The sequence below is a fragment of the Aspergillus aculeatus genome, assembly GCF_001890905.1.
Source record: "Aspergillus aculeatus ATCC 16872 unplaced genomic scaffold ASPACscaffold_11, whole genome shotgun sequence".
Classification (NCBI taxonomy): domain Eukaryota; kingdom Fungi; phylum Ascomycota; class Eurotiomycetes; order Eurotiales; family Aspergillaceae; genus Aspergillus; species Aspergillus aculeatus.
Window position 1 is genome coordinate 77,669 of NW_017962986.1, and position 13,546 is coordinate 91,214.

At 37.1% G+C, this 13,546-nt stretch overlaps 1 protein-coding gene across 1 annotated transcript; it reads right to left on the reverse strand.

Moving 5' to 3' along the window:
• Positions 1 to 314: 314 nt before the first annotated feature.
• On the reverse strand, positions 315 to 1,717 carry ASPACDRAFT_121917 (putative bis(5'-nucleosyl)-tetraphosphatase). Its single transcript, XM_020196478.1, has 2 exons — positions 1,499 to 1,717; positions 315 to 1,421 (listed from the first exon to the last, which is right to left on the reverse strand). Exons 1-2 carry the CDS (start codon positions 1,622 to 1,624, stop codon positions 459 to 461), a joined length of 1,089 nt encoding a protein of 362 aa, XP_020054541.1. The 5' UTR covers positions 1,625 to 1,717; the 3' UTR covers positions 315 to 458.
• Positions 1,718 to 13,546: the final 11,829 nt, after the last annotated feature.

A 13,546-nucleotide genomic window follows, 5' to 3' on the forward strand; every position in this document is an offset into this window, starting at 1 on the left:
GTTCCCGGTTGAGGTAAGAGTGAGAATAGAAGAAAGGAAGGTTGCTGTTGCCCGGCGGAAGATGATAGATGGCCCGGCTGACTGACTGACCGGCTGATTTATTGACATTGCCGGTTCACTCTTACCCGGCAGGAACATGGGTGAATTATTTCCTGTCTTTCAGTCTGTCTGTTCGCCTTGCTCTGAATGACAGGATTGGAATAGAAGAGGGGGGGGGAGTCTCACGTGTAGAACTACGATGTGGAAATCGATTGCGTGGGCGGTAGGGGGCATCTATACAACCAATTTAGCAGTCAATCTACTCTTACATACATACGGTCCCTTTCCGAAAACAAACCAATGGTATTATATCTCTATCACGTAAAAGCAGGTATGACACATAGTTTACTCCGTGGATATGTGCAGATTCACTGATGCATATGTGACTCATCTAGAATAATGCTTCACAGTGAGACGCCTCATAGCTGCGAAACCTCCGGCAGATTCACCTGCGGAAAGCCAATCGTCGAAAGCACGTTGCTCAATGACTGCGGATTGCGGCGCAACTCGGTCCATTCGGCCTCGGCCTTGACCATGAGGGTTCCGGCCAGGATGGTGCCGTTCAGGGCGACCACTCCAGCCTCGGCGACATCCGCACTGGCGCCAGGTTCAACTGGGACGTGTGCGCTTTCCCTTCTCCTGGGGCAGATGATCATCGAGGACTCGGTCATGGCGAGATTATAGCTGACGGCGGCGGGGCCGGTCGTCTCTTGGACGCGGCGATTGCCGTTGCTGCTGTTTGTGACAGCTGCTGCAGCCGCAGCTACCGCAGCCCTGTACAGAGAAATATATGTTGCGAAGAGGGTCTCGCTCGAGGGGTTTGGCGGCAGGGGGAGCGCGAAGTGGGCAAAGGGAACTCGATCCGACCGCCGATAGCCACCAGACCCGCCGGTGGCTGCCGGTTGCGCGGTGGCGGCGACAATATCTATCAGAGGCCGCCAGTTGCCTGAGTGCTCCTGTTGTTGCTCCTGCTGGGCCATCGCTTCCACAGGAAGGAACTGCAGGTGCCTGTGCGGTTGACTCGCGCCACTCTCGTCGCCCGAGTTAAAGAAGGCGAACAGCTTTCTGCCGCGCGCGGAGGACGGAGCCTCTGCTTCAGCCCATGCTTTGACACAGGCGTAGGCGGCTGCGAGGTCTTCCTTCTCCAGAAGATCCGTCTGGGCTTTCCAGGCTTTGGTGGCGATGATGAAGTGGTTGGGAATCACGGGGAATTTGTTGAGGACCAAGAAATGGGTCGGGTTTTCGCGGGGGATCTGAGCTATTAGAAGCTCCGGTGACGGGTTTTCGAAGGGATCGAACTTCGGTCCGCTAGGGTTGGCGTTTTCGTTCTTCGGGGTACTCGTTGGCTTCTTTGCGAGAGCTGGACAGTAACGAAGTTGATACTGGGGCAAGATTGAGTGAAGGTGTCAGCAAAGCTTGCGCGTAGCCCAGGAATTGAGGGCACAAGGACATGATTTACCGGTACCCCCGAAGCATGGAGTGTCGCGAGCTGGGTTGGAGAAAAGAGGAGATGGCCAGCATCTTTGGCGGTTGTGAATCGTCGACTGACCAGAGCCGGAAGACTCTCCGAAAGACCTAGTTGCATAATGTCGAATGTGTGGAGTCGGATGCTGTGTTGCAGCTGCTGCAGTCCTGGCGGAGTGCGGAGTTGGAGAATGACAATGACGACTTCCTCCAGCGCGGCGGGATGAGGCAAGAATGCGGGGCAGGAACGGCTAGCCGAAAGGAGATGTTGGGATGCAGGCACGGAAATTCAGATTGCGTCCGGTATACAATTATATCCAAGCATGATGCATTGATATAGAAAAGACTATAATCTGCTTTCAAAGACTGTCATTTTCATCTACCATGCGGTTGCAAACCTAATTACCTCCAGCATATCTAACAATCTTCAATCCACAAAAGTCGACCACGTGCTCATATTTCGAAGTATGATAAAAACACAGGAAAGACAACTCATAAATCATGAGCAGCATAGCTTGAGTTGCATGTGGAGAATGAACAGAGTCTACACATGTCTAGGCATATCAAACACATTTTATGCAGTGTGGTTATGTGTCGTGGTGAGCACTAGCCACAATATATAAAAAGTGCGGAGAGCACGATCTCGCTGCATAATTCTTGAGCGCTCTTGTACATGACAGCTCAATCAATGACGAAGGTTGCTATTTACGTAAACTCTTGAAGCCATTTTGAGAGAGAATTCTCCATTACTATATTTTTTTCTGTTTAGAGCACTAGATAACTCTGAAGCTCTAACCAGTTCATGGTCCAGCACATATACAATGACGTCACTGGCATCTCTTCTTTCGACACACCTAGTAAGTATTCCCATGCTTCAACGATATGGCCTGACTCTATCATCATCGACCCGGATGATGCTGTAATATTTCACCCATCGTAGAGTCCAGACTCCCTCGAATGCTTTCCAGAACATGGTCTGGAGCTGTTCTCGTAACCTATAATAACCTATACTTATGTGGGAGGAATACGCTATGGAGGCTGAGGCTGAAGTTGTTTGTAAACTTGGTTAATTAATTTCTTAGTAAGAAACAGAATACGGCTATATGGTGTTTATCTTCCGGTTGTTATATAACCCGGCGAACCGAGACCACCAATACTGATATATTTTTTTAAAGGATTCTATAATACTATTATTTTTTTAATAAATAATATATAAATTTTTTTAGTATTAAAAACTCAGCAGATATATAAAAAAAGAATTTTTAAATTAATATCTATACAGCCAGCTGGTACTTCTGTAAACTACTTCAGTTCTAATATTTTATATAAATATTTTTAGTTTCTTTACTAATGTGTTGAATTTAATATTTTTTATAGATTTTATAAATAAGTTAGTAAGATTCTCCGAAAATTTAATATATTCTAGCTGTATATTATTATATTAAATAGCTTTACAGATTTAATAGAATGTAATATTAATATATTTAATTTTTTAGTAGAACTGATTGTTTTAAATTAATATAACTATATTTTTATTATTAATATAAATAATTATTAGACGTACGTTTTAAAAGCCGATATTTTTAAATATATAAATAATCCAGCAGGCTTTTTTATTTATAGTATAAAAAACTATATATTTAGTTTTATATATTAATACAGTAATGCAGGTCTGCAGATATAAAAATTAAGAAATTAGACTGTTTATTTATATAAATATATATCTGATAATTAAGCGGTATATATTAAAACAGCCGGTATAATTAGTATTAATATAATTAACTATAATTTTAAGTTTATTAGCTAAACTGTTTTTATAATATATTATATATAAGATTCTGTAATCCTTAGTTCGGTGTAGATAGTAGAATATAAATAAAAAGCTATTTAAATATTATTTTATTAAATTATTTATATAATAAGATAGCTTTCTAACTGTAAATATAAAATTAAAATAAATCTGTATTATTAAATATATAATATTTTTAATATTAACTTAATAATTTTTAATCTTCTTCTTAAATATTTATTTTTAATTTTTAATAAATTTAATATTTTTATTTAAAAATATTTTATATATCTTTTTGCTTGCCGGGTCAGCAGTTTTAATAATATATTAAAAAAAAGCTTTCTATATTAAATAAATAGTATCAGTAGAATATTTAATTTTAATTCCGAAATATTAGAAAGTATTATTAAAATTTGTAATAGTAAAGTACTTCAATAAACTTTAATATATAGAATTAATAAGATTTTTAATAAAAGCAGTAATTTAAATATTATTAATATATAAAATTATAATTTTTTTATATTTTTTTATAAATAAATATTTATCGGTTTGGAATGCTACTATTCTAATATCTATAGCAGCAGTAAGAAATTTATAATATTAATTTTTTTATAAATTACTTTAAACTGTATATAAATAGAAGTAGAAGATAGATCTTATTAGTATCGTTTTTAAAATTAATTAATTAAATTATTTAAATCTTTTTATTATTATAAAATTTACTATATAAGAATATTTATTTAATATTATTTTATTTACAGATATATCCGAACGCTGCTATAATAGTAAAAAATATTTTTATTATTACTATTTTTACTGTTGAAATATATATAAAATTATAATTAATACTATATTATTATAGAAAGCTACGGGCGATGTAGTAAGTTTTAAATTTATATATTTTATTATTAATATTAAATTTAATTTTAAATATCTAATATTTTAATATCGCCTTGCATCCCGTAGGCAATTTAATAAAATATTATATATTATATTTAATAAATAATTTTATTTTTATTTTTATAGCTTTCTATTATTTATCGGCTTGCAGAAATAATATAGTTTGTTTAAATATTATTAGTTTAATAATTTTTTTATAATTTTTAATTTAAAATACAGTAGAAGTACTTGCTAGTTGTAATAGATATAAAATTTAAAATCTTTATTATTTTAAAAAGTTTTTTATAAATAAATTAATTAGTTTTTTAAAATTATCTATATATATCAGCAGTATTAGCATCGGTACTGAGATATTAGTAATAAATTATAGTATTACTAATTAATATATATATTATTTAATTAATTTTTCTATATCGGATTCTTTATTTATATCTAATTTATATAAATTACAGATTGATAGAATAATTAATATTAATATTTTAAAATAATTATAATTATTATCGGGCGAGCTGTATATTTTTAGATCTAAATCTTTATTAAATTTAATATTTTTAACAGTAATAATTTTTTTTTAATATTTAAAATGTAATATAATTTGCCGAAACTGGTATAACTGAACAAACAAATTAAAATAATATAAAATAAGATTTTTAAAATATATTTTCTATTTCTTATTTTTAGTATAATTATTATAGTTTTATAATATTTAAAAATATATAGATTTAATATATTTGACTTTGTTTTCTGATATATCTTCTAAATAGTAATAGTTTTATTTTTAATTGGCGAAAGATTCTTTAGAAATATTATATTTTTTATAATTTTATTCTAAAGCTTTTAATTAAGGTCTTAATTTTTTAAAATAATATATATATATATATAAATAATTAAAGATATATATTCTGTAGAGATATTCTAACTATAGATATACAATACTGTAAACTTCTATTATATTTTTTTATTTTATATTTAAATAAATAAATTTTTAGCTTAAAATTTAAATATATTATTAGAATAGATTGTCTGTACTTTAAATAATATTTTATCTGCAGTTTTAATAAATAATTTTAAATATTATATTATATCTGTATACTGTTTAAATAAATATATATTAATCCAACTGTTATATTAATTAATAAAAAATATCTAATAATAGGTTTTATTAAACTTTACTGCAGATAGATTAATATATCTATTTCTAATATTAAAAAAATATATTAATAATACTGTATTATCGATATTAAATATTATATTTTTTATTTAAAAACTGCCTATATAAGATAATAGATAAAGTAGGCGTATTTTAATATAATAAAATTTTTTATATTTATATTATTTATTATTTTCAATATACGGATGTAGTTTTAGACTAATAAATATATTATATACTAATATTAAATATAGAAATTAATATAGTTTTTATTTATAGTTAAAGTATATTCTTCGCAAGCGTTTCTAAAAATATATAAATAATAAATTAATAAAAACAGACAGCTGCTGCTATTCGATTATATAATTACTGCAGACAGACTGTTACTGTTATTTAATTTAATAATTATTTTATTATTTAATTAATAAACGATATTAACTGCTGGTAAGTCTTTTATAAAATATATAGTAAAAAATATACTATTTATATTTTTAAATATAATATATACAGCGTCAGCCTGCTTGCGCAAGTAGAGAAAATATTAATTATTAATAATATTATTAAAGATAAGAATCTTTTTATTTTAAATTTTATAAATAATTATTTTATTCGGCAGTAAGTTAACAGTAATTCTATATTTTTTAAAATATATAATATTTAGTAAATTAATTTTTAATATCGGAATGTACAGTACGTCTGTAAGTATTACTATATAGAAGTATTCTTTTAAATATTATATTTTAAATTTAATATTATTTTTTAATATTAAATATATTAATTCTTCAGTCGCTGTATAAATACTATATTTAAAAAACTTTACAGTTAAGAAAATAAAATTATTTTTATTTTTAATAAAATATTCGGTGGAACCGGAGTTAATAATCTATTTATTTTTAATATAGTATTATAAAATATAAAAATTATATAAAATTATATCTATATTATTTTTATTTTTTTTATTTATTATTTTTATATTAGAAACTGCAGCTGCTGTAACATTAAGATTCTCAGTTGCAGTATTAGTATTTAAATTTTTTTTTATATTTTTAATTAATTTAAATAGTTTTTTTTTAAAATAAAATTTTTAATAGTTGGATTTTTTATAGCTAATTTTACTACAGTAATTATACTTCTAATTCTTATAAATTTTTTATAATATCCTTTTTTTAAAATTATCTTTATTCGACTGATTCGATTTATTCTATTAATTTTTAGATTTTAGAGCCGTTCGACTTCCGGCTTTTAAATATTTTAATAAAATTAATATTATTTGAATTAAACTGAGCATGCATCTTTTCTTATATAAAAATCTAAATAATCTGATTTTATATTATTGTTTCTTTAACGTAGCGGGAGTTGAAATATAAAATTAAAAAAATAAACTATTAATTTTTTAAATTATAGAATAAAAATTAAATTTATATACTGTTACTTAGTTTATTATTTGCAGTAAGATTATATTTAAATTTATTTAATACCTCTAATATTTTTATAATATATTTATTAATATTCTGATAGTCTTTATATTAAAAAAATATTACAGTCTAAAAGTCTTTAAAAGACTAAATATTTAAAATAATATTATAATATTTTTTAAATTTATTTCAAACGGTACTAGCTGACTTTAGATCGATAATTTTATAACAGATCTTTAGTATTAATACAGTATATATAATATTATAGGCCTTTTTATTATTTTAATACTATTCTAACTATTTAATTAAATATTTTTTAAATTTTTTAATATATATCCGTTCAGCGACTTGGGCAGCTGCGCCTATAATAATATTATTAAAAAATTCTATAAAAAATCTTAGAATTTTTATAATATTTAAAATAAAATACTATAATTTTTAATTATATAAATATATTTTAACTGCTTCGGATTAATATTAATAATTGCCTGTGTCTTATAAAACCGGCAGCTTATTAATATTTATTATTTAAAATTTTATTATATTTTTATACTTATTATATTATTTAATTATATATTTTAACTTACTAATCTAAACTGTAGCAGTTGCTTAGCAAAAACAGATATAAAAAATAATTTAGTAAAAAGTTTTAATTAATTAATATATTTTTTAATAAAAACTTTAATAATAATTAGCGGTGTTAGGCCGGTAGAGTAGTATGTTTTTTAAAAAATATTCTCTTTATTAAAAAAAGTAGATATAAATATAAAAATAATTAGTTTTTAGCTTCAGTCCGAGCCGGGCTTATAATCTGTAGAAGAAATATATTATAAAGATTGAAGCTGAAATTATTTATAAATTTAGTTAATTAATTTCTTAATAAGAAACAGAATACGGCTATATGGTGTTTACCTTCCGGTCGTCACGTGACCCGGCGAACCGAGGCCACCAACGCCGACAACTTAAACCTCAGCAACAGCCCCCATCAGTCACTGTATCAACCATAGCTCTTTGTGTTAATATGCCCAAGAATCCAGAAACGGGATGCAGAAGGAACCTGAAGGCAGACAAGCCCCTAGCAATGCATCAAGTCATGTACATACTGTACGTCGTATGTAACAAGGAATGATCACCTTATGATCTACCGAAGCGCAATACCTACCCGATAGGAACTTCATATACACATATCGTGTATAGTACATAACATACAGTACATACAGTGGGCAATGCAGGTCCAATCCGGCGCGGCCGAACCAAGAATTTGGAATTGGCTCAGCCAGCCTCTTCCCACCCCGTCGACTGCACTTAACCCCAAACAAGTATGGCTCGTGCATCCTTGCTCCAATTTCCCTATCGGCGCAGCCGGGGCGTTCCCACTTGCCAGTCATTTATTCCTCCCATCCCAGTGAGAGCACGTCTACCGGGGATTAAGCCTAACCCCCCGGGCGCCCGCCCTCTCCCGCGTCTGGTTGTTGATAGTCAGTTAGCTCCTCCTTTGGCCATGTGTCACTCACACTAGACTAGAAATTTCTTACATTTGGAACTGTGGAGAGTCGACCGGTGTCGCTGATCGCGATCTTGGTGATAAGTGGGACCCCGAGAACTCCATTATGTTTTCATCACCATAGTTAGGTAACCAGATGATCCCCGAGGATCTACCTCGATCATCCAAAGAGTGCAGTACTGAGTGGACATACTTTACTCTTTCGTGTGCTCATGTACAGGACTTGCAGGTATCTGCACCCTGCAGCAGCAGCTGCAGCAGCAGCAGCAGCCAATCAGTTAAAGATTGGCAAGGCATGAAAAGAATGAATGGTTCGGCATCTGCCGTTGCATAGAGCAAAGCACTTAAGTCCTTTGCAGTCTCAAATTGGGCGGTTGTGGCAGGGGTGCGGTGAGTTCAGCCACGTCTTCAGCAACAGGAGTGACGTGGTGTCAATCAGTCAGTCAATCTGGAGCATTGTTTGTGTGTGGGTGAGGCTCTTTTTATGACTTTGAATGCTAATGTATCATTGCTCTGAGCCCGCTGCCCCTCCCTCCGCTTCGTTTTGAGAAACAATGCTTTGACCCAGGAGTATAGCCCTCAATGGGGACTTCCAAAATTGATCACGAGGTAAAGAGGGTCTGGACAGTTCTGCTCCAGTGGGACGGATTTTCGGCCGTAGTTGAGGTTTGTTCTCCTGTTGAATTATTCCACTAGTTTCCCGTACGGGTTCATCATCTGATGCCTAGTACAATACGATCATAATGATTTAGTGCCGCTCACGACTACCAAAGTATGGCAAAGATGGCGCCAAAGTCCAAGTCTCTTGCCCAAGCGAACTATGATTATGGGATCAAGCCTTGACTTTGTCAACACCCTGCACGACCAATCCCAACCACAGCAAGGAACCTGGCCCCCGTCCTTGTTGCAATCCACGGAGATGATGCAGATTTGTTGATCCTTGTTCACCAATCTGTCCCTATCATCCTACCAGGAAGGGGGAGGGGGGTCCAAGGTAGGTAGTAATATTCGGGATCACGATCGTTGATGGTTATCAAGTGTACGGTAAGAGAAATAATGCTGATTGATTTGTTCTTCTGCATCGCTTCCCTCAATCTCCCATTCGCCGGACGGACATTCTGCTGTGACCCTCCTCGTAAACTTTATTGGCCTCTCCTCCCCAGTCTAAAAGACCTCGTGGCATTGACAGCTGCGTGGCTTGAAACGGATGGGAGAGGGCCACCCAACCAGTCAGTCATGATTTCCTACTAGCATCGGAATGGGGCCAAAGGCTTTTGCAACAGAAAAAAGGGGAAACTCGGCCCCGGGGAAATAGGACCCAGCAAAATTCAACGCGATGGATGAATTTCTTTCGGCCGGTGGGTGCCATAGGAGGTTATGTACTCCATACTCCATAGTGTACCTGACAACGGTTCATACTTTATTCAACGAGCCGAGCAGTGCAAGGATCGTAAGTTACTTACAGTACTAGTCGCTCACGCGCTGGGCCCCATAATTTCTAGATGTACTGAGTCAAGCACATCAGTGCCCACAGATCCATTGTGGCAAACACGGACAAACCCACCCTGCTACACTTCAGTCTTCACCCCCAGACCCCCAGACTTCTTTTGTCTCTCTCCTGATCTTCAACCCCCGATGCTGGTACATGTAGTACCCACCAGGATAAGAATCCTGATAACTTTGTCCTTACCTCACGGAGTAAAGTTTCGATGGAACATGATTCGCTTGTCCAGTCAATCCCTACACCTTTGTCTCTCCATGCTTGGGAAGTATATGGCTTTTTATTTTCTCCTCTCTAATCGAGGAGAATGATGAAAGGCGATCATGCATGATGTCGTGAACACATATAGAAGATTGCGTGTGAAATACCATAATAGAAAAACGAGTCCTCAGGACAAGCTCCAATTGTCCCATCCATCACATGGTTGACTGTTTAGTCTACTCGGTACCTAGGGCCCAGTATTCTTCACTGGGCATCTATTATTGACATCCCGGCCCTAGCGCCAACCACTGTTCGTGCAGTGGGCGCCTACCAAAAAAAAAAAGACCTACGCCTACGGACCTTCGGGACCGAGACCCAAGTCCCTGAATCTAGACTAGGTGATGACCAACATACTCATAACACAAAGATCATCCCGCCAATCTTCCCTTCGCGACCCGCGAAAGTTCACTATTACATAGTAGGTAAACTCAGAATCTTACCCTTCTCAGGGTCTTCGCCAAGGCGCGAGCCCACACCCAGTATGATTATGAGTTAGGAGTGGTCCTCGCTTCGAGGTTCACCCGTTGTCCACCATCTGTTATCGAACCATTACTAATGCGATTTAGTTGACTAACGTCAACTATCTTGGCTTTCAAGCCAAAACAAGAACAAGCTAAGGCACTGATTGATATCAGATTTTGGGGAAGAATTCTGAATCCCGCGTTCTTGTTAGTCCTCTAAATTAGGGTTAGCGCGTTAAGTCTCGGGGATGCCGAAGAACAAAACCCAGAGATACGGACGAACGTATTTCTGACGTCCACCATAGGGGAGGAATGGGAGGGGAGGGGAGCAGGGGGGCCCGGACCGCAGATCCTTCATGCTCTGCCTTTTCTTGTTATCACGATCACGAGTAGACTAACTAATCACTAACTCTCTCGGGGACCCGGGGGTTCAGAATTTGTTGAGTTTAGTACTAGTTTCCGGGAGTTCCAAGCAGGTAGAGAGAGAGAGAGAGCCAGAGAGAGGGGAAGACAGGATGGTGTGGGGCGAGGATTTAAGTGGTTCGGGTTCCACAGGGCAGGATTTATTAGTGCAATACCTCCGGGTGACACCGCTGGCCTCATGGTGTAAAATACATGCCGCCACTAAGAGAAACAGACTAGAGAGGGTCCAGCCAAGTGGTGTGGCAGTGTGGCAGTGGTGGCATCTGCTTTCTCTTAGTAGCCTCGCTCTCTCGCTCTTCCTTTCTCCGAGAATCTCTCCTCTCGCGAGATCTCGACTATCCACAATCGGAGTTCGCCAGACTCGTGGTCTGTAGACTAAACTACACTATACACAGTCTTAGACGCAAAGGAGAAAATGGGTCCCTGTCCCACGCTCCCTTATCCACCTTGTTCCCAGCGGTCTAGCCCGCCACATGGTTCCTGTGTTTTGTTGAGTATACTGCTCTAATAACTGAATCTAGAGCCACAGCATTAGCACCACCTCATCACTTATGGTTTCCCATCTCTTCTTCCCTTATCTCAACAACCAAGCCACACAAGGCACACGGCGAACCGCACCAGAGCTTGGCGACGGTGTACTGTACAGTCCATACGGTAATACGTTTATGCCCGGTATTAGACAATACATGGTACCATGCATACGCTGCATCATGCGTCTAGTATGCATGCATGACCTTGTGCTTGTATAGCTCCTGCTCCCCTGAAAACTCCCACACCAGAAGGGGTTGAATCTCCATAGTACATACAGTACATATGGTATGTACAGTATTGTGTAGTTCTGCAAAGAGTAAGTTGGTGTGGGGGGTGGAAATGTCACTCCGAACCCCAACCATGGTTCCAGTCGATTCTTGCATCCGATCAGGGGGTCGTATCCATGGAACTATGCCCTAACATAGGGATGCAAAATACTGGACATCACTAAAGCGATACTGGATCTGTTATTCCACAAAAAGGTTGCACTTCGCTCCACTGGACACAATGCACTCACAGTTATCCCTATACTATACGGACATCGTGCGGAGCATACACCTCTTAATTTAGAAAAGGAAAATCGCTAAAGGCCGGCGAAGATGTACAGTACACCAACTAACGATTGTGATACACCAACCTCGTATCTTGGGACTCGAAACCCTCGAAAACAGGGTTCGGGCGAGACAGATGGACGGCAGGTATCGCCATTACCAGCTGAATGATCCAAGGGGGAGGGATCGGTACCTAGTAGTCACTGATACCATCTAGATGTCCGGTGCGAGCGCATCGGGCTCAGTCTGGCGGATGCAGCCCAGAGCCAAGTGTTCGTACCTGTATTAGCGCGTGGAGTATAAGCTCCGCAGGAGGCTGTGGGGGGAGGGGCGATAATGGGCGTTGGTCGGGAGTCGAAGCGAAGCTTGAGCTTTGTTCGTTGTCTGTCCTTGCCACCGAAGAAAGCATTGGACGTTGGCGCTTCTAGAGTACATCTAGCCCTAAGCCCCGAGTGGAATGACCTTGCGCGGCTTCTGCGATGATGATGGTCTGGTGTCCTACTTTAAGTGAGTGAAATCGGCATACCAGGGCCTATGGGAGAATCGCGACCGAACACTCAATGGAGAATTCCATGATGTAGTTTATAGCTAATTAAGCCCAATTCCCAAGTTGCACTGTGCACCTCGAAAAGTGAGACACTCTTCCTGCAAAGGGCGAGCGAGCAAGGGGAGGCTAATCATGGTTTCTACAATGATCAGCATTTCATCCCATCCGGAAAGCATGTCGTCACTTCGCTTTTGCACAAGGAAATCCTGGGTATACCCAGTACAGTACCACGATCTACGCAATCCGATCTTGCCTGCAGAGGGAAATAGAAACTCAATGCACAGAGAATCACATAAGAAAACAACCCGGGGCAAACGATGACTGACAATTTAGGGACGATTGTCCGTACTCCCCCCCCCCACTTCCTAGTACAGTGGAGACTTTGCTAGCTTCAGAGTAACATGCGTCCGCATTGTTGGTTCTCACCTGGAGGAGGAAGGGGACTTTTGTACCACGATAGGAAGAAAATTCAACCTATGGACGGTGCGGTAGCGCCTTTTTCGACAGGCCAGGATTTTAGACTTTCTATTTCTTTCCCAATTCTTTTGCCTGGCTTCCCAAATGGCTGGATGAGAGCTTATACTGACAGCTTGTCCTGAGCCCTTTTCTCCTTGGAAGCTCTACGAGATGCGATGCGTGGCAACGATTGCATGGCAAGACATGCGCTGGGGTTACACGGACTGCGATGTGGGCAGAGTGATACAGTACTGATAAGTACAGTACAATGACATTAGATGGAGGCGTGCAACATCGAACTCCCAGCACTGTATTCTTTCTGCTTACTTCTCGTATTGTTGAAAGGAGGAGGCAATATACGACATTTCGAATGCTATACGTAGGCAGGGGTTCAAGGAAAACTTGGTTGATGTCTTGCACAGGAAGAATCAAGAGCATACCTTGTCACTATCCGTAGACTGGATGACCACGGGACACCCTGATTAGGCCGCTTTCTATATTCGGTAAGATAAATTGCTGCCCGCCGCGGTGGTCGATCTGCCGATTACAGGTTT

Bases quoted from the DNA above. Each gene is read 5' to 3' on its own strand.
- ASPACDRAFT_121917 (XM_020196478.1), bottom strand. From the start codon at position 1,624: ATGCAACTAGGTCTTTCGGAGAGTCTTCCGGCTCTGGTCAGTCGACGA. The intron at 1,422-1,498 runs GTAAATCATGTC...ATCTTGCCCCAG, and splicing joins TCCATGCTTCGGGGGTACCG to TATCAACTTCGTTACTGTCC.